Source organism: Marmota flaviventris, chromosome 2, assembly GCF_047511675.1.
Source record: "Marmota flaviventris isolate mMarFla1 chromosome 2, mMarFla1.hap1, whole genome shotgun sequence".
NCBI classification, from domain to species: Eukaryota; Metazoa; Chordata; class Mammalia; order Rodentia; family Sciuridae; genus Marmota; species Marmota flaviventris.
Genome location: NC_092499.1, coordinates 190,805,868 through 190,830,137, shown reverse-complemented (window position 1 = coordinate 190,830,137; position 24,270 = coordinate 190,805,868). Strand labels below are relative to the sequence as shown.

The 24,270-nt window shown below is 55.1% G+C and overlaps 1 protein-coding gene across 2 annotated transcripts in view; it reads right to left on the bottom strand.

Moving 5' to 3' along the window:
• Positions 1–12,204: 12,204 nt before the first annotated feature.
• Pmepa1 (prostate transmembrane protein, androgen induced 1) overlaps positions 12,205–24,270 on the bottom strand; it is a 49,690-nt gene continuing 37,624 nt past the window's right edge. For both annotated transcript variants that reach the window (XM_027946400.2, XM_027946401.2), the window contains exons 2-4: positions 20,296–20,447; positions 13,927–13,980; positions 12,205–13,660 (exon numbers count right to left, since the gene is read on the bottom strand). In XM_027946400.2, coding sequence (XP_027802201.1) covers positions 13,133–13,660; positions 13,927–13,980; positions 20,296–20,447 — 734 coding nt within the window. In that variant the 3' untranslated portion in view covers positions 12,205–13,132. The remainder of the gene's footprint in view (positions 13,661–13,926; positions 13,981–20,295; positions 20,448–24,270) is intronic.

Below are 24,270 nucleotides of genomic sequence, written 5' to 3'. Positions count from 1 at the left end.
CTCGCAGTTCTAAAGGTTCCGTCTAAGATCAGCAGGGCTATTGCTTTGCCCTTGGGTGGGGAGCTGGGTGGCAGTGTGGGGGCAGGACTGGGAAAGCAAAACTTCTGTCTGTCACAAGACGGAGGACAAAGAGAACAGGAAGGGATGGGGTCCCACAGCTCCCTTTGAGGATACACCCCAAGGACTAAAGGACCTTGCATCAAGTTCCATCTCCCAAGTTCCCTGGTGCCTCCCAGCGGCACCACTCTGGGGACCAGGCATTTAACACATGGGCATTTGGGGACGGTCAAGATCAGAACGGTAGCACCTCCCCCTGGGCTTCAGAGCACAGACCTGCCTGCACAGACTGAGCAGCTCTTTGGGCCAAGGATTCCTGACCTGACCTGGACACTGTGGGTGACACCAGTACTGCCTGCCAGTTACCAGGAGGGGTCAGCAAACCCTGGGTCCGGTACAGGGCGGCACTGACATGGAAAGTGCTGGTTCCCTGAGGGGAGAGGGCAGCAACCCCCCCACCCTGTGCCCTCAGCAAGAGGACCTTATAGAGCCTCCATCATTAGGTGGCTTGTGTTCCCTTCCCTCGGACCTGGGCCAGCCTGGGGCTTCCTTGGCAAATAGAATGTCCTGGGTCTCAGCTAGACATCAAGGGGACTTGTGAGCTTCTGCTCTTTGTGGGACCCTTGCCCAGCTGCCATGTGAAAGGCCTGCTGGAGGGCCAGGGACCACAGGAGCAGAGGCAGTGCTGAGGCCCCGCTTGGAACAGCAGCACCCACCATCCCAGAGCTGACCAGGAGGACAACTGTCCAAGTGGGCAAAGCATGGAAGAGACTTTTCTACAAAAATGTCAAAAAGATCAAGGGGCATGTGAGAAGATTCAGAGCACCATTGGTCATTAGGGAAACGCAGACCCAAATGTCACTGAAATGCCACAGCCTCTTGGATGGCCGTCTAAGAAGAAAGGAGAGAGAGCAAATGCTGGCCAGGATGTGGAGAAGCTGGACTCCTCACTCCCTGCTGGTGGACGGTGAACGGGGCTGCTGCGACGCTGCACGCAACATCAACGTGTGATCCACGGAGTCTGCTCACGGGTCTGCGTCCAAGAGCAAGGCAGCATCTGTCACGGGCACACTTTCCATTAATGTTCATAGCAGCATTATTTATAAGACAGCCCCAAAGTGGAAACTGCCCACATGCCCACCAACTGATGAATGGACAGACAGACAGAATATGGTAAACAGAAAACTATTCAACAACAACCAAAAACAAAGAGCTGTTTCACTGGATCACATGAACAAAGCTTGAAAATATTTCACTAAGTGAAAGAAACCAGACACAAGGCACCATATCGTGCATGTCTCCACTTTTATAAATATCCAGAATAAGTAAATACGGGGAGATGGAAAGTAGACTCATGGCTGCCAGGGGCCGGGAGAGGGAAGAGAGGGAGCACTGCCATGGGGCGGGGGGAGTTCATGTTGAGAAAGTTCTGGAACTAGTGGGTATGACTGCACAGCTTTGTAAATATACTAAAAACTGTTGAATTGCGTGTTTATGAAACGTGATTTTTATGGTATGTGACTTATATCTTAATGGTTTAAATGAAAAGTTAAGAGAGAGATGCAGGGGAACTTCTGTTTTCAGCTCTGACGTGTGAACAACTTGGATGTGATCCCTGTTGTCCTTCCAATAAGAGAAAGTAGAGCAAACTGGTCATCAGCAACTTTTCTTTGACCTATGAGATGAGCGAGGCCGATGTAAGGACATAGCAAGGGGTCAACCATCTGCAACCCAAAGAGAGAACCCTGGCCAGGAGCCCTGCCGGTCAGCATCTTGGTCGTGGGCTTCCTAGCTTCTGGAATTCAAGAAAATAAATTTCTACTGTTGTTAGAGTCTGTAAACGAGTCAGTATGGTGCCTGGAAAATGTTAGAGTCTGTAAACAAGTCTGGATGGCACCTGGCAAAATGCCAGAGGGAGTGGTTTGTGAAGTAATGTCAGCGAGCCATTAAGTGTGGAGATTCCTTATTGGTTGACTGATGTATCTAGTTTATGCTAATTAAGATAAGCTGTGTGGAATGTATAAATATCGCTCTGGTCCTACAATAAACGGCTTCCACTCCTGCTGTATCGATCTACACAAGTTGTTCATCACCCCCCCCCCCCCCCCCCCCCGGTAATTTTGCTGCAGCCGGACTGCAGCATACTGTTTATTCCCATCTCTGACTTTTTATTATGGCAGCCCAGGCAGATGAAGAACCACATTTTCTAAAAATGTGGTATAGCATTTTCAGAAATTGGACTGAGGATAGTTGTATATCATGAACTCTAGGACAATCACTATTTTTTTCTTAAACAAAGTGTTGTTAATATATTAAGGGAAATGAAATCTTTCGTAATTATCAATTACAATCAGAGAAGTCAAAAAAAAAGGGAAAGACTAAAAAAGACATAAGGAATAAGTACAACAATGAGAAAATAATTACACCATGGTAGATAGTAGTTCAAATATATAAATAATCACTTTAAATATGAATGGTTTAAATAAATCAATTAAAACACAAACAATGCCAGGATAAACTTAAAAAATATTATATGTTGTCCATAGAAACTCACTTGAAGCATAAACCTCAGTCTAAGAGTAAATAAATAGACAAATATATATTACATGAACACTGGTTGAAAGAAAGCTGGAATAGGCATATTAATTTCAAAAACATAGACTTCAGAACAGGGTAGGTTTTCAAGGTCATTACATAGCAGTTAAAGGGATAATTTCCCAAGATGCATGCACCTAACATAGGATATCAAAATATGTAGGTCAAAAACTGAGATAAATGAAATAAGAACTAGAAATAAACTATTATAGTAGGACTCTTAGTACCTCTCTTTAATAACTGATTCATCAAGAAAGCAGAAAACCAACAATTATACAGTTGATAGGTACAACTACCAATCACCTTGATATAATTGGCATTTTGTAGAATTCTCTATCCAACAGCCAATAATGAATTCTTCTCAGGCTTTCCTGGAACATTCACCAGGCTGGACCACGTCTGGGCCATGCAATGCATCTAAGCACATTGAAAAAAATAGAAATCATGCAAGGTGGGTTCTTAGATGACAATGGAATTAGTCTAGAAACCAGTAACAGAGGATTGTTGGAAAATCCCCACATAATTGGATACTATACAACTCCTAAATAACAAATGCATAAAGGAAAAAAATGGTAAGGAAAGTTAGAAAATAATTTGAGATGAATGAAAATAAATATACGCTAAAATGTATGGGATACAGCTAAAGCAGTTCCTTCAGGGAAATTCATAGCACTCAAACGTATAGATCAGAACAGAAGGAAGGTCTCAAATTCATAGTCTAGGCTAACACCTCAGGAAACTATGCAAAGGAGATCAGGGTCAGCCTAAGGCACAGAGAGGAGAGAAATAAGAAAAGTGAGAGCAGAGACCATGGGAAATAAAAACAGGAGAGCGATAAAGAAAATCAGCAAAACCAAAAAGTGGTTCATTAAAAATATCAACAAAACCGACAAACATTTAGCTAAGCTCATCAAGGAAAAGAGAGGAGTCATGGACTACCAATGTCAGAGAAAAAAGAAGGGTCATCATTACTGATCTTCTGGATATTAGAAGGATGACAGTGGAATACCAAATAAAGTCCTTATCCCTACATGCTTGGTAACTTGGACGGAATACCTATATATTACCTCTCTAACCTGAGTGCCTATATTGATAAATAAACTAATTAATTTATAACTAATAACCTAATTAATTTATAACCAATAACCCCGGCCCCAATGGGTTATTTGGTGAATTCTGCTAAACATTTAAGGAAGAATCACCAATTTCCCACAATCTCTTCCAGAAAGTAGTTAGTTAACTCCTTCTATGAGGCTACCATTCCCCTATTGCCAATATCATATACAGAAATAGGAAATGATTACCATAAACAAAGACTACAGACCTATATCTTTAATGAAGATAGAAGCAGAGCTTTTCAGCCAAACAAAAATAAATCAAATTCAGCAACGTATATAAACAATATTCACCACAACCCAGAGAGATGGACTGCAGGTATACAAGTTCAGTTCTAACCACATCGTTCACATCAACAGACTAAAGATAAGAACCATAGGATGACACCAGGGACACCGGAAAGGCATCTGGCAACACCCATCACTCATCTTTGATAAAAGGTAGGATCGAAGGTCTGATGGACCGAATGCTTGTGGCCCTTGAATTAATATGTTGACCTTCTCATCCCCAAGGTGGTGGTTTTAGGAGGTGGAGTCCATGGAAGGTGATTGGCTCATGAGGGCCAAGGTCCCGTGATTGGTATTAGTGCCCTTATAAAAAAATCTGAGGATCCTGGAAAGATGATTCCCTGACCCTTCCCTCTTGAGAGGACATGGAAAAATGAGAGCTGTCTGTAAACCAAGAAGGGCTCTCCCCAGGCACAAAGTCTGCTGGCACCTTGGTCTTGGACTTCCAGCCTCCAGAACTATGAGAAATAAGTGCATTGATTATAAGCCCCCAGCCTATGATTTTGCAAAAGCAGCCCAGTGACGAGAAAAGAACCGCTTCCAGCTGACATAGAACATTTACACAAAAGCCGTAAGCTCACATGATGCTTAGTGGTGAAAAACTGCTCCCCAGATCAGGATCAAGGCAAGGCTGCCCCCCCGACTCCACTCTGCTCCATACTGCACTGGAAGCCTCAGGCAGCGTAATAAAACCCAAATCGAACCAAAAAAAAAAAAAAAAAAAAAGAAAGAAAGAAAAGAAAAGAAACAGATAACAAAGGAAAAAATAAAACTGCTTCTGCTCATAGCTGACGGGAGGATCTGTGTATAAAATCCCAAAGAAATGACAATGGCAAAAATAAAACCTCGCAGAACCCAGAGGTGATGGTAAGAATGTTTCAGAACTCAAGCAAAACATACAAAAGGCAGCGGCTTTCCCACACACCTACCGTGACCAGCTGGGGTTGGAAATGAAGAAACAATAGACACACCGTAGCCCCATCTGTAAGAGAAATGGGCATGAAGTGTGTGTGAGGTGGCTATGCCCAGCACTATGGAACTCTGATGGAAGATCCAAGAAGATCTAAGTAAATGGGCAGCCTGTGTTCATGGATCAGGAGATTCCAGAATTCCAGGTCCTGAAGAAGACAGGGCTTCCCAGCTCGACCCATCGACTCAGTGCCATCTCCATCGCAGAGAACTATTTAACAGATATTGAAAGCAATAGACCCGCAGCACCGAAGAGAACAAGAACAGTCAGGGGCATCTGAGCTGAAGACTTACTAGGAAGCGTAAGAATTGACGAATTGATCAGTGGAACGGAATAAAGGCTTAGAGAAAGACCCATACCAGCAACTGATTTTGGCCAAAGGAGCAGGGTGGCTCGATGTAGGAGAGAGAGTGCTGGAACAACCAGACATGGTAGCTTCCACCTAGACAAAGCTGGCCCTTCGCAAGACCCGCTCACAACAGATCGTATGATCCGGAGGTCATGTAGCTGGTACCGACCTAGCTGGCTTGATACCTGTGCCCACAGAACTCTGCGTGGGAGTGTCCTAGCAGCTCTGGTCCTCGTTAGAAAGTGGCAACAAAAAATGTCCTTTGGTAGGTGAAGGGATAAATCAAATAGGGCACATATGGAATGCTGTTGGCCATGAAAGGAAACAAACTGATAAGCCATGACAAGGATACGGATGGATCTAAAATGCATATTATTAAATGAAAGAAGCCAGTGGGAACAGGTCACGTACCATATGACTCTAGGGACGTGGCATTCTCTGAAACGTGGAACTACAATGACATTGAGAACAGGGTCCTGGTGGGGGAGACGGTTAAGTAGGTGACGTGAAAGGGATCTTTTAAGGGGCAGTTCACTATTCCGTAATGACCCTGTAGTGGTAGATAAATGACCTACGTGTTTACCAAAACCTGTAGATCTTTACAACACAGAGAAGGAAATTGAGGGCGGGGCTGTGGCTCAGTGGCAGAGCACCCGCCTCGCACGTGTGAGACACTGGGTTCCATCCTCAGCACCACACAAAAATAAATAATCAAAATAAATATGTTGTGTCCATCTACAGCTAAAAGAAAAAAAAAATTTAAAAATGAAATTGAATATATTTCATTTTTTTTTTAACCAGGATGTTGGGGGATCCCATGATGAATGCAGTGACAGGCCACATGGACGGTGTGTCCTGGCCACAGTGATAAGGTGTCCCCCCCTCTGGCTCCTCCCCATACCATGACCCCAAGGTAAGGAGACAGTAAGGGGCTTCCACGGGGTGCCAAGCAGTGCCAAGAGGGACTTAGGTCCTCAAACACAGGGGACAGCTGGAGACTGTCACAGCCCAGAGGAACGGGAGGAGGTTGGAGGTTGACACAGAACTAACCTTGGTGGAAACTTCTAGATGGAACCCTCGAACACAGAGGGGGAAGAACTAAGGAATTCTGCATAAAGTCGGGGCTTTAGTTAGAGGTCATTTTGATATTGATTTGTTAATTGTGACAAATATAGCACACTGGTTCCAGGTGCTGATCATATGTGAAACTGGATATAGGGACACCTTATCATCTCGATTTTTCTGTTAAATATGAACCCTGTTATGAAAATAAAATATGTCTTTAAAACTTTCTTTAAAATGTTGCAGAGAAGAAAGAATCCCCCTTTTCTGTGTCTGAGCGTGATGTCTGGGGCAGTAGCAGCCAGCTTGCAGCCATGTGGGAGTCTAAAGCAAAGGGCCACTTAGCAAATACTTCCGGCTCTCTGGGCCACGTGGTAGGTATCTGTAGTTAACTACTCAACTCCATCCTTGAAACACAAAGGCAGCCGTAAACATTGAATCATTAAACTGTTGTGGCTAGTGTCCAATAAAACTTTATTTACAAAGGCTGGCAGTGGGCAGCTGGAGGGTTGGTGTCTGGGCTGCAGCATGCTGGCCCCTGCTCTAGAGGGCAGATGCACACAGCAGGGTCCAGCAGGCCGTGCACTCCCTTTAAAACTAGTGCGTTTCCTTGGGGCTTACACCACTGGATGCTTATTTTCCATCATTTGTAGCCAGAAGCCCCCAGCCCTGGACAAAGCTTAAGGGAGCTGTTCCTGGCCCCCAGGGTGAGTGTGAGAGGGCTCACTCTGACCCGGGTGGGGAAGCTGGCAGTGCAGGCCTGCTGGCCTGACTGTCACTTGGAGACTTTGAGGAAGTGGAGACTTTGAGGAAGTGCGGGGAGTGGGGGGGCAGCACAGGACGCTGGGATAGCGCACCCGACTCTTGGAAGCTGATGCGGCAGGCGGCTGAGTGCTCTGGCCTCCGTTTCCTGGGTGGAGATGGGGCGGAGGATGGAGGCAGCTGGGGAGTGCAGGCCTGCTTGCGAGGGGGTGTGTCCCCTCTGGATGATGGCTAGGAGTCTGGGGCTGGCCTCAGGCAGCTCAGCATCCTGGGGGGGCATGGAGGCCACATGCAGCGAGTGTCAGTGGCGATGGCGTGGAGAAGCCTGGGCATCCCGGAGGCCTCCTGGAGGAGGTGCTGGCTGAGCGGGTCCCCATGCTTGGAGGAGGTCAGGACAGCCAAGGGGCTGAGCGAAGGGCCTCTGGGCAGGAGGGCAGTGGTGACACAGGCACGTGGTGAGAAAGCCCAGAGGTGCACCCCATTTGCTTTCTCCTGGGGCATCTGTGGGCTCCCGAGTGTTAGTGTCCTCCTGAGGCTTCCTCCAAGGAACCGCGGGTGTTCCCAACCCCCACCAGATTGGGGTACCCCTGGGGGGGTCAGCCTGGCCCCAGGCCGGATGGTGGAGGCGAGGAGGGGCCCCTGCTGGTTAGGAAGTGCTCCCCACCCACATCCAGGAAAGGGAGAGGGACGTCAGAGGCAGTGAAGGGGGACAGGGCTCTGGCCAGATGGACAAGCTCAGGAGATCCCCCATTGCTCCAACCAGACCCCAGAAGTTTCTCAGAAGGCACCAGACACTTACGTATTTTCAGCTTACCTGGGTTTATCTGGAGGTAACCCCCACCCTGGGTGGGGGAGCACCATCTCCAAGCTTGGAACGCAGCCTCCGTGGGCCACCCACTGGCTCCTGCTGGCAGAGGTGCCAGTGAGCACGTGCGTCTCTAACACCAGCACAAAGCCTGGGGGTCTGTGGCAAGGGCCCTCCCTGCAGCCAGCCTGAGTGTTTAAAAAAAAAGAAAATAGAAACCACCAAAAAACCCAGGGAAGTGAAAGGCGAGCTGTTGGGAATGTGGAGCCGCCAACTTTGGGAAGGGTGGCCGTGCCCGTGCTCCCTGCCCGTGCTCCCTGCCCGTGCTGTCTCAGCTGCCCTCACTGCCAGTTTGGAGCTGAGCGGCTGACTGCTCCAGCTGTACTTCTGGGAGAGGTCCCGCCCGGCTGGAGCCCGAGACTCCCCTCCATGGCTGGAAAAAGCTCCCTGCTCCATCCTGACTCCTGGGAGAAGGGCCTGCAAACGGGTCCAGGAGGCTCAGGGAGTCTTTGCTCATAGCATAGGAACCCCACCCTGAGCCCGAGTTCCTGGAAAGAGCAGCTGACGCCCGTGTGCCGGTGCCTCCCCCGCTGGGCACTTGCAGGCCTTACCTGTGGACACAAGGGCAAGCATCTCACGGGCACGCCATCAACCCTAGTCCACAGACCAGGTGACAAAGATCTGCAGGGGCGTGACCTTCGCAGCTCAGAGTGACTCAGACTCCAAAACTAGAAGGGACCACCCATGGCCCCGACTCTCAGTGCTTAGAGAGGGGAGGTCTTTGGCTTCTCCCCAGATCCCCATCTCTGAGCTCCTCTCCCACCAGGAAGAGGGAACAGGAAAGCCAAGGCAGATGGGTGCTGAGTGCTGTCCTGGTCCAGTGGGCTGCGGCCTTGGGCCGGCGTTCTCCCACGGTGCGAGGTCCAGAAGCTCCAACCTGGTTGAGGCCAGATAGCAGTCATCCTGGGCCCCACCTCTGAATTGGCTTGATGGGACTATTTAAGACAGTTTCTGTAGTGGGTACTGTGGGGTCCCACTCAGGATCCCTGGAAACCTTTATAGGGGTCTGCACACCCCTCCTCCAGACTGCGCATGCATTGCTGAGGGCTGGCAAGTGGGTGGACCACTCTGGGACCTCTTTGCTCCAGTCTTATGCACTGAAGTCAGAGGGCCTGGGTGTCCATCTCTCCTGGTGCAGCTACCCCAGAGACCCACAGGCCCTGGAGGGACAGACTGAGCTGGGACTCCTTCCCTCACTTTTCTTCCCCCTCTGACCTCCCTTAGTCAACCCCCTGAACCCAGGAGGACACATCCTAAATCCATCCATCCCTTGCACACGAGGCCACGTCTCACAGTTCTTCTGGAAGAAACCCACTTAAGATACTTCCTTGCTCTCAGACCTTATCTGAATTTTCATCATGCATTGGTAAATAATGATCTCCCCAGAGGGAGGAAAAGCATACAATGTTTTGGGAACTATTAACCCCAGTAGCCACCCTTTTTTTATTGGAACAATGTTGAAATAGGTGTTTTCACTGGGCTTCCTGAGCTAAAACAGAAAGGTTGAGCCACTCAACTCAAAGTTGCAAAGCAGCGCTGAGATCTCTCTCTCTCTCTCTCCACTATATGTACCCTGGTGTTGTTCTAGAAGGTGGCAGGGGGTGGGAGTTCGGAAGGGAGAAGAGCAATACAGCCAAAGAAGTTGAGAAGCCTTGTTCCAAAGAATTGTAAAATTTATTGTATAAGTATTGCAGCTTTCAGAGTGTCATCATTGCCACTAATGATCACTGATACACAACAAGCAGCTTCTCCAGGCCTGCGGATGGGCGTCCAGATACAGAGTCTTAGGCAGCAGCCCCTTGGGCTGCACCCGGCGTGCAAGGAGAGCTTACAGGAGTTTCACTTAACAGAACGCGGGAAACGGCTGCAAAGGAAGCGGTCATCGGCAGAAGGCAACATGCAAGCATGGCGGGCGACGGGCGGCGGGAAGTCGCCGTGGCCTCTGAGCTCGAGGGCCCAGCGAGGTTCCCAGCACAGCTTCCGGAAAACAAAGCAACAAAACAAAACAGACACATTTCCTTCCATATCATCGGACGTTTTGAGGTTCTGGAAGCTGTGTTGCACACGGGAAAAAAATTATCTGAAACGTACAACTCACGGGGACAGCGGATAGGACAGGGGACGGACCCGGTTCTGGCTTGCCCCGGTTTTTGCTACATGAGGGGAAAGGGGTCGCTTACTCTTTGCAAAAAACATCGGGCTTTTGAAAAGATGGGGGCTCCTGGTGCACTCTGGAAGTCCATGCACAGACCCCGGCTCTGCAGAGAAGAAAGTGTTTCTCTGGAGGAAACATCGGGATCGCCCATGGGCACTGGGGGGTGAAGGAAGCAACACCCCAAAACCAACTGGTCCCCCTCCAACCAGCCATTCTCAGGACCCCACCTAATCTCCCACTGGAAAAGGGTGGTCTCCTAGGGGTGCTTCAAAGATAATGAGGTGACCACCAACACCGCAAGCAGAGTGTGCCCAGAGCTGTGGGGGCCCGCGGGGAAGCGGGGAGCTTCTCCAGCCCTGGTTTCCAGATGAACACCCCATTGGGTTTCTGGGGTGTTCACTGCCCTGCCAACCCCCTTCTCCTTGAAGTTCGGCAACGGTCATCCATGGGCATGAAAGCCAGTGACCCTGGACTTCGACACTGGTTGGAACCAGAGGGGTGGGGGTGGGCCCTGCCCTCAGGCCAGCTGAGGTCAAAGCCACGCTCTCCCCCTCCCTCTTCACTACAGCACACACAGGCCACCCCACGAAGCAACAAGATTCAGACAGCCTGTCCCAAGAGGGACAGCAGGACGGTTCCCCTGGCGGTGGCTGAGGCCACATGTACAAATGAAGCCCACTTTTCTAGGTTTTTGACCCAGATGGGAGTTACGCACAGTCCTGGACCAAGAAGACCACAGGGATAGGAGGCCGGTGCCTCGCTGAGTGCGCCTACCCAGGACAGAGGGGTGAAGACGCCAGAGGGTGACGGGGAGCCCTTTGTAAACCAAGGGAGAGGATGCCAGTCCCGGGGAGTGAGGCACTGTCCAGGAACGTCCCGCCAGGGGACGAGAGGGTGATTGCTTCCTTACTAAGGCACCAGAGACGCTTCCCATCAAGGAAGGTTACGCTGGAATATCTGTGTGTCCCTGGACCTTTCAGGGCAAGCTATACTGACTTCTCTGCACGACTTTGAAAAGAATCCTCTTCAAGGCCCCACACAGAGGCAGGCTCTGCTACTGAGGTATGGGGACTTCTGCAGAAAGCTCGGGCCCCAGGTTCTGCGGTCATCACATTCTTAAAATACACCTCGAAACAGAGGCCCAGCGGTCAGAACTCCTGAGCCGTTTTCAGGGACAAAGTGGCTTATGTCCCACGCCTCCTAGATCCTTCTCTTAGGTCAGCTGACTGGGTAGCATTCTGCCCCAAACGAGGGGACATCTCCCAGGCCCAGAGGGGACAGCAGTGTGGGAGCCTGCCCTATCTGCAGGGGTAGGGGTCCCTCCTGTGTAGCAAGTCCACTGTGAGAAGACCCCGAGCTCCAGCCACACCCCCTGGACCCCGAGGGCCCCTCTTGTCTCCTGTCACCTCTATTCACCTGTGCCAAATCCTACTCCTCATCAAGGGTCCGGCCAGTCCCAATCTGCCCAGTAAGGACCTGCTGGACAAAGCTGACCAGAGAAAGATGCAGGTGAGGACACAGATAGCCATGAGCAGTGGCTGTTTCCATGGGGAAGGGAATGCAAACGTGGGGAGGGAGGTAAGGAATTCTAAAGCCTGGAGCAGGCTTTGTGTTGGTCTGACCATCATCCCAGGTTAACCCCTTTATATGCCAGGGAGACACCTGGCTGTCACCTGTCACCTCAGGTGGTCTGTTTATTGGCCCCTTAGGTCAAAATTGATACGTGAATCAAAGCCCATGGGGAGGACGCCAAATGCCACGCTTGAGGCCTTTCCTAGCAGTCAGTGCGCTGCACTGACCTTGGCACTGACCTTGGCCTGCAAACGCTGGGGCCAGTTGAATCACCAAAGCACTCTGCAGGAGCAAGCCAGCAGCCCCTCGAGAGCATCCCTAGCAGCACGCACGGGGGCAGCCCCAGCTTGCCAGCAGCACCCTGCCCTTCCCATGGGACCTTTGCATTTTAAAAAAGAGGAAGAAAAACTAAAATTCCTTCGTTAGCAGTTTATTTTCATTTTGGGAAAGGCAAAATCCACCAGCTGGAAACTGGCGCCTCCGGGGGAACTTTCCTGATTCGCCTGCCATCCAAAGGCTATTCTGGCCCAGAAGGAAGAAATGTGTCCCCTTCGGTAGGGAATGTATAATGTGGCAACAACCTATCTAGACAGAAGCACGTGCGCTGCAGAAGCCCTGGTGGGCCTCTCCAGACCCCAGGGCACCCCTCTGCCTGAGGTCCACTCTGTAGCTCTGACCTGTCTTCCTCCAAGTCTCAACAAACATGATAGAAGTTTCCATCAAACAAGCACTGACATATTTATATTAAAAAATAGTGCAAAATCTCAACATTTATATAAATAACTCTAAGCCCCTGCTTTGTAGTTTTTTTTTTCTTTACAAGGTAATACACACTTTCTGAGTTGGCATCAAAAATTGCCATTTTTTTTCCTCTTCTAGTTCAGAAAACAACTTTTTTCAATAGGCCTCTTCTAATACAAAAATACTCCTGCCCTCGCACATACAGTTTCTCTTATTTTATATATATTTATATATATAATATTGCAGATCTTTAAACAAAGGTTTTGTGCAAATATGTCTTTAAAGATAAGTGAAACCATCATAAACAAAAGAAAATTAAGCATTCACGACGCAGCTCAACTGGGAACAAAAGACTACTGCAGAAATTATTTTTTTTCTCTTTTGCCTTCAAGACAGCTCAACAAAGAAACGTGTTTTTTTTTTGTTTTGTTTTGTTTTGTTTTGTTTTTGCAAGCTTTCTGAGCTTGTGCATTCAGACCAGACATAACATGTAAATATTTATACACGGAGGGGGTGTGTCACCCTGCCCTCCTCTCTTCTCCTTTAGGAAGTGCCGAGTGTTTTGCCTTAAGCCACGCTGCCCCGGCCTGGCCCCCGGCTCCTAGAGGGGGTGTCCTTTCTGTTTATCCTCTTTGCTCTCCAGCGGGGCGAGGTGCGGGTGCTGGAGCCGGGTCCCCTCCAGCAGGGAGGTCGGCCCGGTGCTCTGCTGGTGCTGGTAGGAGGACCCCGGGTAGTGACCGATGACCTCGCTGTAGGTCGGGGGCGGCCCCTCCATGCGCCCGCCGCTGCCGTAGCACGTGGCGCTGATGCCCGAGTTACTGCTGGGGGGACAGGGGCCGCCCAGCATGGCGCTGTCCATCAGGTCACTGTCGAAGATGGTTCTGTTGGGGGGCGCGCGCACTGACTCTCGGTTGAGCTCCAGCTGCTGCTCGGGGTCCCGCAGCTGGAGGGTGCAGGGGCCCTGGTAGGGCGGGGGCTCCTCCCCGTCAGACAGCGAGATGGTGGGGGGCAGGTCGATCTCGTGCTGCAGGTAGGGGTAGGTGGGCTGGAAGCGGTGGAAGCGGTCCCGCTGGGAGAAGGGCGGCACGGCCAGGCGGTCCGAGGGCCGAGGAGGGGCGTAGACCTGCGGCTGGGGGGCGGGCGACGGGTCAGGGGCCGGGGGAGCAGGGCGGGGTGGGGTCTCCGCTGGGGTCCACCGGCCTGGCCTGTGGGCAGCACCAGGGCTGCGCCACCGCACACGGGAAAAGGCTCTCCCTGAGGCAGGGGTCCCGGCCACCCGGGGGCAGTCTATAGAGCAGGGCCCAGGGATGGGCCTTATGCAGTGACACCCTTTCTGTGGCAGCGGGGGAGGCTGGAGTGCTAGGGGTGCCGGAGGGGAGGCAGCCTGGGACTCACCTCTGGGATCCCGCCGCTGGACACCGTGCTCTCCGAGGGCCAGAGGCATCCTTCCTGCAGGGGCAGAGATGGACAGGCAGAGTCAGAGGCTGGAGGGCCCACCGGCTGGGCTCTGGAACGAGAGGGTGGGCCCGACAGCCTCCACCCTGGAGATTTCTGGAGGACACAGCCACAGTGGACTCCTCACCCACCCCTCTCAGCTCCCACTGCTGTCCCTGTCAATCTCCTCCTTTTCAAAATTCCAGAATATACATCTGACTGGTCCCTTTCCCCTGCAGCTCTGCAGACCTTAAAATAAATCCTTAATGGCTCAGAAAGAAGCCCAGGGTGCTATGCCTTCCTGCCTCCTCCCCTCCGGCCCACTCGCTCACTGTGGGGCCTTAGAAAAGTACTTAACTTCCAGGCCACACTTTGTGTGTCTGGAAATGAGGATAATTATAATACTTGCCGTGTGGAGTTGCTAAAGAATTTAACAAGTTGCACATAAAAGCCACTGGAGCCTGTGTGCTCTCCAGGAGTGTGCAGAAGTGCTGGGTGCCACCACCGCACTCCCTGGAGACAGACAGGTTTGCCATGCCATAACACACTGGACACACCACAGGGCCTTTGCACTGGTTGCCCACTGTGTGCCCAACTCCTTTGACTACCAGTTCCAGTGTCCCCACAGGTTTCAACATCATCATCCACCACGTAGACATGGTACCAAGTGCTAGGCCTATGGGCCAGGGACATGACTGGGGGCTCAGAAGCTTCCGTCCCCTGCTTTGGGATTCTGGGCCAGTAGCAGCTCCTCTCAGGAAAGTGGAATTGCCAGGAGCAGTTTGTGTAAGTTGCCCAGATGGCATGAGGGGGCTTCACGGAGATGTAACTGATGTGCAGTCAACTCATATAGTCAAAGCACACAATCAGCTAAGTTTGGGCAAACATCTACACCAAGAACTGACGCCACAACCAAGATGGTGAGCTCTTGTATGGCCTCAGGTTTGCTGGAGCCATGATTCCTGTAGGTCCCTCACCTGCCTCACGGGCAGCCTGGGTGGGAACAGAAGGCTGCAATCTCCTGTAGGCCACTGGGGGCGCTCGCTGTCACAACTGTCCCTGCGGGAATGCACTTAACCAGAGGTCAGGTCTCATCCTGGCCAGTGTTCTAGCACATGGACGGCACCTGCAGGCTGCACAAGGCAGACCCCAGGCCATGCCTGACCCTCCTCCTTGGCCATCCTCTCCTCACCCACCTCCCGAGATTCCTCCTCCAATACACAGAGAGTGTCATGTGTCCCCCCAGCCCCCTCCCTGGCATCTGGGAGACAGGGAAGACCTAAACCAGAACCTCCAGACTGGACCCCAAAGACAAGCCAACTGAGACCTAGTACAATGCAGATTCCACCCGGGGGGGGGGGGGGGGGGGGGCCGGGCGGGCTGACGCCTGTCTAACAGCTCCCAGAGGCCCAGAGGCTGTGGGTGCTGTGGTCTGTGAGGTCCCTGAAGATCTGCAGAAGGGCTGCTGCTTCGGCTCTGCCTCCTTCCTACTCCCCCACCCCCAGGGCCCTTCCTACTGCCCCCCCAGGGCCCTTCCTACTCCCCCCCCAGGGCCCTTCCTACTGCCCCCCCAGGGCCCTTCCTACTCCCCCCCCCAGGGCCCTTCCTACTCCCCCACCCCCGGGGCCCTTCCTACTCCCAGAAGCTGGGGTCACTTCCTTCAACCCACCTCTACCCACCACCTCTCTGCTGAAAACCTTGGGCTTCCTGCTGCCTCCAAATTTCCACCTTAACCCTGGGACCCACACCCCACACCCCACACCCCTGCAGAACCCCGCTGTACCCTAAGTGGTTCCCCAGCAGGTCTTCCTGTCGCTATAGCAGGCTGGTGTCAGCAAGCCCCCTCCCGGCTCCCCAGGCCCCTTTAGCACCACCAGGCCACGTCTCTGCCCATAACTGCCTGTCCCCAGTGCCCAGCATCCAGATGGTATACAGCAGGTACTCAGGTTACCATCTGAGTGCATAAGCTGCTGGGTAGAACCAGGTTCAAGTGTGACCTGGGGTACAGAAGAGGCACAAGTTTCAGAATCCTCTGGAACCTCATCCCTGATGGTTTCTGGCAGTCAGGGGTGGGAAGCAGGAGGGGGGGCTACTCTTGCAGCTCCCGCTGACCACCCCAAGCCCAGCTGCTGACAGGCCCCAGCGGCTCCCCTACAGAATTGCTTTCCCCTCCCGCCTGCTTCCCTGCAGTCTCCTCTTGCCCCTCCTCCCCAACACCTGTGGCTCCTGGTGCTCTGCTCCCCAAACACTCTCTGTACCTGGACACATCCACACTGCCCACAGCTGCCCCCTCTAGATCCCATCAGACAGGGGACCCGCCAATCACTTCTGCAAAGAGCTAGAGGAAGAGGTTTTCTGCTTTATGGGCCTGATGGTCTGTCACCACTCAGCTCTGCTGCTGATGCCAAACACGTGCCAAACATGGCGGGTGGCAAGTTCGAGGCCAGCCTCAGCAACCCAGCAAGGCCCTAAACCACTTAGCAAGACCCTGACTCAAAATAAAAAATAAAAATGGCTGGGGATGTGGTTCAGTCGTAAGCACCTCGGGGTTCCATCCCCACTACTAAAAAAAACCCACAAGAAGCCCCCAAAACAAAACCATCACCACGAAAAATCCAAAAAAACAAGCAGGTGGTTGGCCCTCAGGGCCAGCTTAGGATCCTGATGACCCCCACCTGCCTTCAGCTCCAGACTGAGAGCCACAGGCTGCTCGACAGACTCCCAGGAGCCCTCAGTGCCACATGGTCAGGGGGAGCGCTTCTGACACCTCTCCAGTAAGTCTCTCCCTCGCGTGGGGGAGATGGCCACCCTTGAAACTCCGCAGGCCAAACATCTGGCAGGTGCACAGCGGGGGCTGTTACAGAGTGAAAGAAGATGCCTCTGGCTAGCACAGGGCCTGGCACTGGGACGGCGGCCTCCCCGGGCCTGGCTCCCTCTCCTGGCTGGCTGCTTGCCACCCCGCCTGGCTGCACCCTGCCCCTGCCCCTGGGAAACTGGCCCTTGGCAGGCAGGCCCCCATAGAGAGCAGATCAGGCTGTGGCTTGATTTGGGGACAAAGAGGACAAAGGGTGGCTCCATCCCAGGCCTTGGCTGAGCTCTGGGTCTGAGACGGCCTTCTGCACAGGTTTCCACGGGGACCTCGGCTGGGCCGGCATGGCTGCTCGCGGAGGGGATGAAGACTGAACAAGAGCAGGGAAGGAGACCCAGAGCAGGGCCCACCTGCCCAGCTGGCGCCTGAGGGCAAGGCTCGGGGATGCTCAGAAACAGGCAGGAGGGCGCCTCCTCCCCGACAGGTCTCCACCCGGTGACACCTGTTCCCAGGTGAGACCTTGACTGCCTTAATGGGTAAATCCCCTCCTGTTACGGTGCAGGGGGAGGTGTCCCCCCAGAGCTCACCAGAGTCAAGGCAAGAAAGTTCGGAGGTGGGGTGACTGGGTTCCGAGAGCCCCAGGGAATGGCGTCGGCTGCCTATGGACGGAGACCTGTGAAGCCGTGGGCCCCAAATAAGGTTTTCCTCCTCTAACGTCGTTCTCGTCAGGAGGTGGAAAAGCTGCCTAAGAACTTTCTGGTCCAGCTGGGCCAAGCCCTTCTGACCCAGGTCTGTGTCACTGTGGCTGGCTGTCACGGTATCCAGCGATGCGTCTGTCCTGGCTTCCCCGGCCAGGTGCGGCCTGAACTCCAGCCTCACCCTGACCACTGTCTTGCCCTGTGTGACACGTGAGGAAACAGCCATCAGAGGACAGCTGCCGGACCAGCAAGAGGGGTGGCCCTCAAATCCTGGGACAGGAGAGATGACCTGTCCATAAGGCAGTAAGGCGAGGAGAGCTGCTGGTAGGAGGGGACTCCCGGGTCACCTGAAAAGGGACCATGGCCAGAAGCTATGGCAGGGACGAGGGCAGGGTGGGCAGGGGAGGGCAGGCCCAGCCCCAGGCAGGTTCGGGGCTCCCTGGAGGTCAAGGGCCCAGAGACTCCTCAGACGCGCCCTGTCTGGCAGGGGGTCCCCAGGGGAGGTGCCGCCTCCTGCTTCAGGCTGAACAGGCTCCTGTTTACCCCATGAGGTTCCCTGGGGAGACTCCTAGCCCAGGTGTCTGGGAAGCAATGGCCAGAATCCTTCTGTCCCTCCAGCAAGCCCCAGGTGCCACTGCAGGGCTGCGTCCTGATGATGGCATCGAAGTCCCCACACCCAGAGCCTCGGTGCTGCTCCTCCCACAGCTCAGCTAACTCCATCCTTTCCAAGTGGCCAGGGCTCTTCACACAGCCACGGACAGGCTGTGTGGCCCGGGGCAAGTGTTCCACCTCTCTGAGCCTCCATTTCTCCTCTGCAGAGCAGGTTGAGCTCCGGGTCTCCATAGCTCCACAGACAGCGGCTGCCGTTGCTGGGGTGACAACAGCAAATAAACACCAGGAGCCCCGGGCGGCGGAGGCGGCAGGTTCAGAGAAGACACGGTCGGCCTCCTGACTTATGCTGGGCCCCGGAGTGCCCGGTGTCCCCGTCAGAAGTGCCAGAGTCACTGCTCTTGCCCTGACAACCCGGTGACGCACTGAGGCTGGGCCTGACGTGAGCAGAGATGTCCACACCTGCTGGCTTGGGCCTCAGCCAACACCAACTTGGCTCAGCCCAGACTCTGGGTGCCACTGCCAGCCCCAGGAGTCCCTGGGAACTGGGGAGCCCTGCCCACCACTGCCTGGACTGTCACCACCCTCCAGGCACCTGCGAGCACCAGCTTGGGGACAGGCCACAGCCCTGGAACTGTCACATGCTGCTGCCTCCCTGTCACTTCCAGCCTGCCTTTCAGACAGCTGCTTCCCACCCACGGTGCTCAGTTCTGCGTCCCAGGCACACGCCGCACAAGCCTGCCCCTGCTAAAGCACCCCCACAGCAGGACAGACCCCAGGGAGCTGGGGGCTCCCCCCTCAGGCGAGGCTTTGAGTCTGGAGGGGACACTGCCGGGGTTTTCAGAAGGCCAAGTGGTGCTCACAGCTCCAGCGTCAGAGAGGCGATGACGAGGAAGAGCAAGCGCTCTCCTGCGCAGTACAGTTGGCCCCGAGTACCCCTGGGCACCGAGAGGATGGTGTGGCACTGGCATGGACCCACCACACCTTCCCCATGCTTTAAGTCACCTCCAGGTGGCCTAATCAACAACTGAGCAAGTGGTTGCTCCGTTGCAGGGGATGACAGAGGGGAAGCCACCGGCTGTGTCCAGGACAGACACACACTTTTCCCCTGGTATCTCTGATCTGAGGCTGGTTCAGTCTGAGGGTGTGGAGGGGCCGTGCTGTCTTTCTCCCACCCCCACAATCTCCCTTTGTCCCCAGCAACCTGGCTGGAGACTGGCTTGCCCTGGGATTCCTAGTGTGGCCACCTTGGTTCCACAGAGCTTGAGAGTTCCCTGTCTTGGTGTGTGGCCACCAGCAGCAGCTGCGGGACACTGGCTCCTGTGCTCTCCTCCAAGCCAGGGGGACTCCAGGTGCACAGCGCACACTGGGTACAGGTCGTCGGCTGAGGGACTGAATGGGTAAAGTGCTTTCCAGCCACTAAGGACGGAGACCTCACTTGGTGCCAAGACCTGAGTCCTGGGGGTGGGGAAGACCTGTGTCCTGGGGGTGGGCGTCGTGACCCCTTTCACACCAAGGGAGCCAGGGCCCCGTTTTCTGCGTCAGGAACTGGCCAAAGTGCCCAGCTGGGACTGGTGAAGCTGGGCTGAGACTCAGGCTCCAGAAGGGTCTATCCCAGGGTCCTTTTGCCTCCCCAGGGCACTGTGACCACACAGTGGCAGGAACTGGCCTGTGACCCACCCCTTCAGTCTGGGTCATGGCCGTAGGACTGTAGACACCTTTCCTGCCACCCCACCCTGCTGGGCAGAGTCAAATGCCAGCTGCTTGTCCCGTCTGGTCTCTGAATGTCCCTAGAACACCTGTCTTGCCATCACCTGCCCCAGTGGCCTCCTGCTCTTGCTCCCCCTGCAGGCCTCTCCCTTCACAGCATCCTGGACCACAGTGGGGACAGACGGGAAGATGGACCTCATGGCACTGCTCCCACCCTGGCCCTTGCAACGTCCCACCTGTGGCACATGGCAGGGGCTCAAGAAGCAAGGGGGGGGGGCTCCACCTGGTCCCCATGTCTCCCAGGCCCTCGGCACTCAGGGCTGTGCCCAGGCAGGTGTCTTCACTCCTGTAAACAGGAGGGAGCGGAGGCCAGGAGGGGACCAAGCCCTGTCCTCTGTCCCTCAAGTTTGGTTCCTTCCAGCACCATGGTGGGGACACGGAGGGCATTTCACCAGGGCTTCCCACTGCCAAGGGGGCCCAGGATGCCGACGAGGCCACACTTACCGAGAGCCCGTCCTCTCTCCGCCTGCCCTGGCTGTGCCGGCTGATGAAGGAGCGTGCGGACAGTCTGTAGTGGCTCAGCAGACAGGTGATCACCACCACCATCACCATCATCACCACCACGATGATGAGGATCTGGACGAACTCCAGCTCCGCTGTGGGGACAAGAGACACGTGAGACCAGGCCACCCAGGCTGCTGGCGCAGGGCCCTGCATGCCCACAGCCCCTGTGGCCTGGGAAGGCCAGAAGACTCAGGACGGTGGGATCTCGAGACACCCTGTCCTGTGTGCATGGGACGCAGCTCAAAGCCTGTGCCCAGGGCTGTGATGAGACCTGTGTGCAGGACCTGACCCCAAGCGGCAATGGGGCGGGGGGGGGGGGCGGTTGGGGAAGGACTCACTGCCCTGGGTTCTCAGCCACCTGTAGCAAAAGGTGGGGCCCCTTCACTTCTACGGGGAACCTGGGACTGGGTGTGGGAGAAACAGGCGGAACAGAGAAGGCGTGCTCACACCGGAGCTCACTCACCCCACGTCCTCACACTCCCTACACACGCCCGACACACACAGATGAACAGGCCAGGGCTGTGAGCACCCCCTCCCGACCAAGAGGCCTCAGAAAACACCTTCCAGATGGCTCAGATGTTACAATTCTCATTTTTTAGATTTTTTTTTTTTTTGGCAAGGGGCGTGTTTTCCCCTGGAGGGCGGAAAAACCCTCAAGTGTTGGAAAAGGAAGGAGGTTATTTTGATCCTGCCCAAGCTGGGCAGCTTCTGCTGACTCAGGCGGGTCTGGGCCTCAGCAGCTGGCCGCAGTTGGTGCCAGCAGAGCCCCCAGCAACGGGCAGGATGCCGGGTGCCTGGGAAGTGACACTGGCAGAGGGGCAGCAGCTGGCCCAGGAGGCCCGCGGCGCAGGAATGTGCCTCCCCCAGACCTGGCGGGAGAAGGTTCCGGTGCTGCCCGGCACTCGCAGCAGTTAGCCCGGCCCCGGGCCACATGTGCCACACAAGGCCACTGCCTCAGCTCTGCTCCCGAGACGGGCAATGGGACGCAGGGGACTGAATGTCACCACTGGGTCCAGGCTCCAGACCTCGCAGGGACTCTCCTGCCACCAGCCCCGGCTTCCCTAGAGCTTCAGGTAAGAGCAACCCCTTCTAGGGGACATGTCAAAGAAGCTTCTCCCCAAGACCACTTCCTGAGCCCTGACCTCCGTGTCCCTCAAGGTCGTCAGAACACTGCTTTCTCTTGTCACGTCACACATGTGCACCACCGCTCCCTGGTTCCATGGAACACCGTGCCATCAAGGAAGTGCCTCTGACTGGGGTGAGTGTCCCCAGAGGACACATAACAGTGTCTGGAGACACTTTTGATATCACAGCTGGGACTCAGATGGTGTCTGGAGTGGGCCAAGGATCCCACCGGGCAGCCACACTACCCCAGCGAAAGAATAGCCCCGCCAGACCCGCACAGTGAGGACTGAGGGCTGGTCAGGCCCAGAGGGCAATGCCCCTGCAGACGCCGAGGTGTGGGGTGGGATCCCCAAGTCCAAGAGCCCAGAGCTGGCGGGCCCTCCCCCCAGAGCTTGGCCCCGGATCCTGGCTGGATGCTGCCCCATCTGACCCTGGAGGGGCCAGGCGAGGGAACGCAGTACCAAGGGCTTAGGTGAGCAGAGCCGACCCTGAGGAGGCGGGGATCCTCCTGGCGGGAAGCTCCCGGGCTGCCTGGGTTCCACAGGGAGGGCAGAGGCTGGGCTGGGCTGGTCACTGTGGTCACCCCGCCCATCTCCCTAGGCGAGGCGTGTCCAGAGCCTGGGCATCCTGACCTGATTCTGCAGAGCGAGGGCTTGTCTGCTAGGTCCAGGACAAAGCCGTGCATTCAGGGACACACAGGGTCTGCTCTGTGCAACACCCACACCCCAGAAGGACCTGCAGTGACCCCGAAGCCCATGCACTCTTCACCCCGGCCAGGGACACCCCCTCCGTTGTCTCCAGGCCTCTGCCCAAGTTGGGCCTGGAGGGAGGGTGGTGTGGCTTGCTTTGTTCCTGTCCCAGGCCCTGGAAGCTGTGGGACCCAGGTTGGGCCACTGCTTTCTCCTGGGGTGGCCTGGGGCCCAGGTGGCAGTGGGCGGCAGCACATGGACCAAGACCCATGCAGGCCTGGTGGGGTGGACAAAATGGGCACCTGTCCAGAGTGGCGGATCACTCCCAGAAACAAGCACCACGGGGCTACTGGGGTCCCTGGGCCACCGACCCCATTAGGGACAGACCCAGAAAACTCGCAGAGAGGACAGTTATCCAAAAAGAGAAACTGACCAGCCACCGGGCTACACCTGCAAGCTGACAGCCCAGATCCAGGCCCAGAGGGGAGAGAGAGTCACGGGAATTCCCGAGGTTGGCGCAGGGGCCAGGGTCAGCGTGGCAGCTGAGGCAGAGGGTGGGGGAGCCGCAGGTGAGGCAGGGCTGTGTGCAGGACACGCTCGGCATGCAGGGGTCCCCCCAGCACCTGCTGCGGCTGGGCAAGTACAGCGCCCCCCCCCCCCCCCGGCAGCCCGTGGAGACACTCTGGAAACAGAAAGGAGCATCCCAGGAAGGTGGAGGGAGACTTCCTGGAAGGTGGGCCCACGGGCCCAAGCAAGCAGCCCCCTGGCGTGGAAGTCACAGGGAGAGGCCCAGGGGATAGAGGAGGGCTCCTGGCAGAGGCCGGAGGCAGGACCCCCGGGGCAGACACTGGCGTGGAGGTGTCATGGGTACAGGACGGGGCCTCAACTCTCCTCCAAGTCTGGCTGACCCCGCTCTCCCACACGGTGAGCATGGAGGATGGGTCAGCCTCAGACCCAGATCCCCCTCCAGCAGCGTAAGGCCCTCGGCTGGGTTCACTAAGGACAACCCTTGGCTGTGGGCTGGGGGGCTGCTGCCCCCACCCCTCTGCTGCACTTGCACACCTGGGAGACACCTGCCTCGCCTTCAGGCACCGGAGCCACCTCCTCAGGAAGTGCACCATGTGGCGAGCACCCGTTGGTCGAGGCCGCCAACTGGAGGCTGGATGCCCTCCATTTCCACAGTCCCTGGCCTCAACTATGTTCCTGTTTGGCATCAAACAAAAGGAGCTGTGGGTGTCCACCCACACGGTCTGGTGCTGGCCCCTGGCCCTGGCCCCACTCGTCCCGGCACGGACCACACCCTGTCTTAATCTGCCTGCTCCCTGCCAACACCCCGAGTTGGACCTCGCTGCCTCCAGGGCTCGTGCCTGTGCCCACGGCAGGCCACATAGTGCAGAAGGAGCCCCTTTCTCCTCCAGTCCCCGCCCTCCTCTGAACCTCTCTTCTAATTGCTCAGCAGAGGTCCATGGGGGAAGAGAAGCATTCCCCCACCTCCAGGACCTTGGAGTGGACGCGAAACAGCACGAGGAGGCACACACCCCTCCACCGCGACACCCAGAAGTCCTCTGAGCCCTTCGTTTGTTTCACAAGACACAGGGAGGCCGGACTGGGAGGATGGGGCTGGGAGGCTGGAGAGCTGGGCAGCTGCCTCATGGCCCCGGCAAAGGAGTGGGAACCACGTGGGGCAGGTCCAGGTGTGGCCACATCCCTGAACTCTCCAGAGAACCTAAAGGCCACCTGTGTCACGCTCGCCCTTGAGACCCGGCAGTCATTTAAGAGTTTCAAGCCAAAACCAGACACCTAGGCTGCATGTCACTCAGCTACTAATGTCACATATGGAACCACTTGATCCTGCCTCAGTTTCCCTAATATGACAGCCTGCACCCCTTTACCTGGACGTGAAGCACAGACGTCCTAAGTCAATGCCCAGTTTGTGACAACCATGGGTGGGTCCGACCACTCCCTTCTGACCAAGGCTGTCACTGAGCTGTGACCACAGGACTCATGGCCATTGGTCACAGATAAGAGGGATGAGGCAGGACAGCAGGCGGTGCTATCCACAGTCCAGATTCTCTGTCACCACTCACCGTGAGCATCCTCA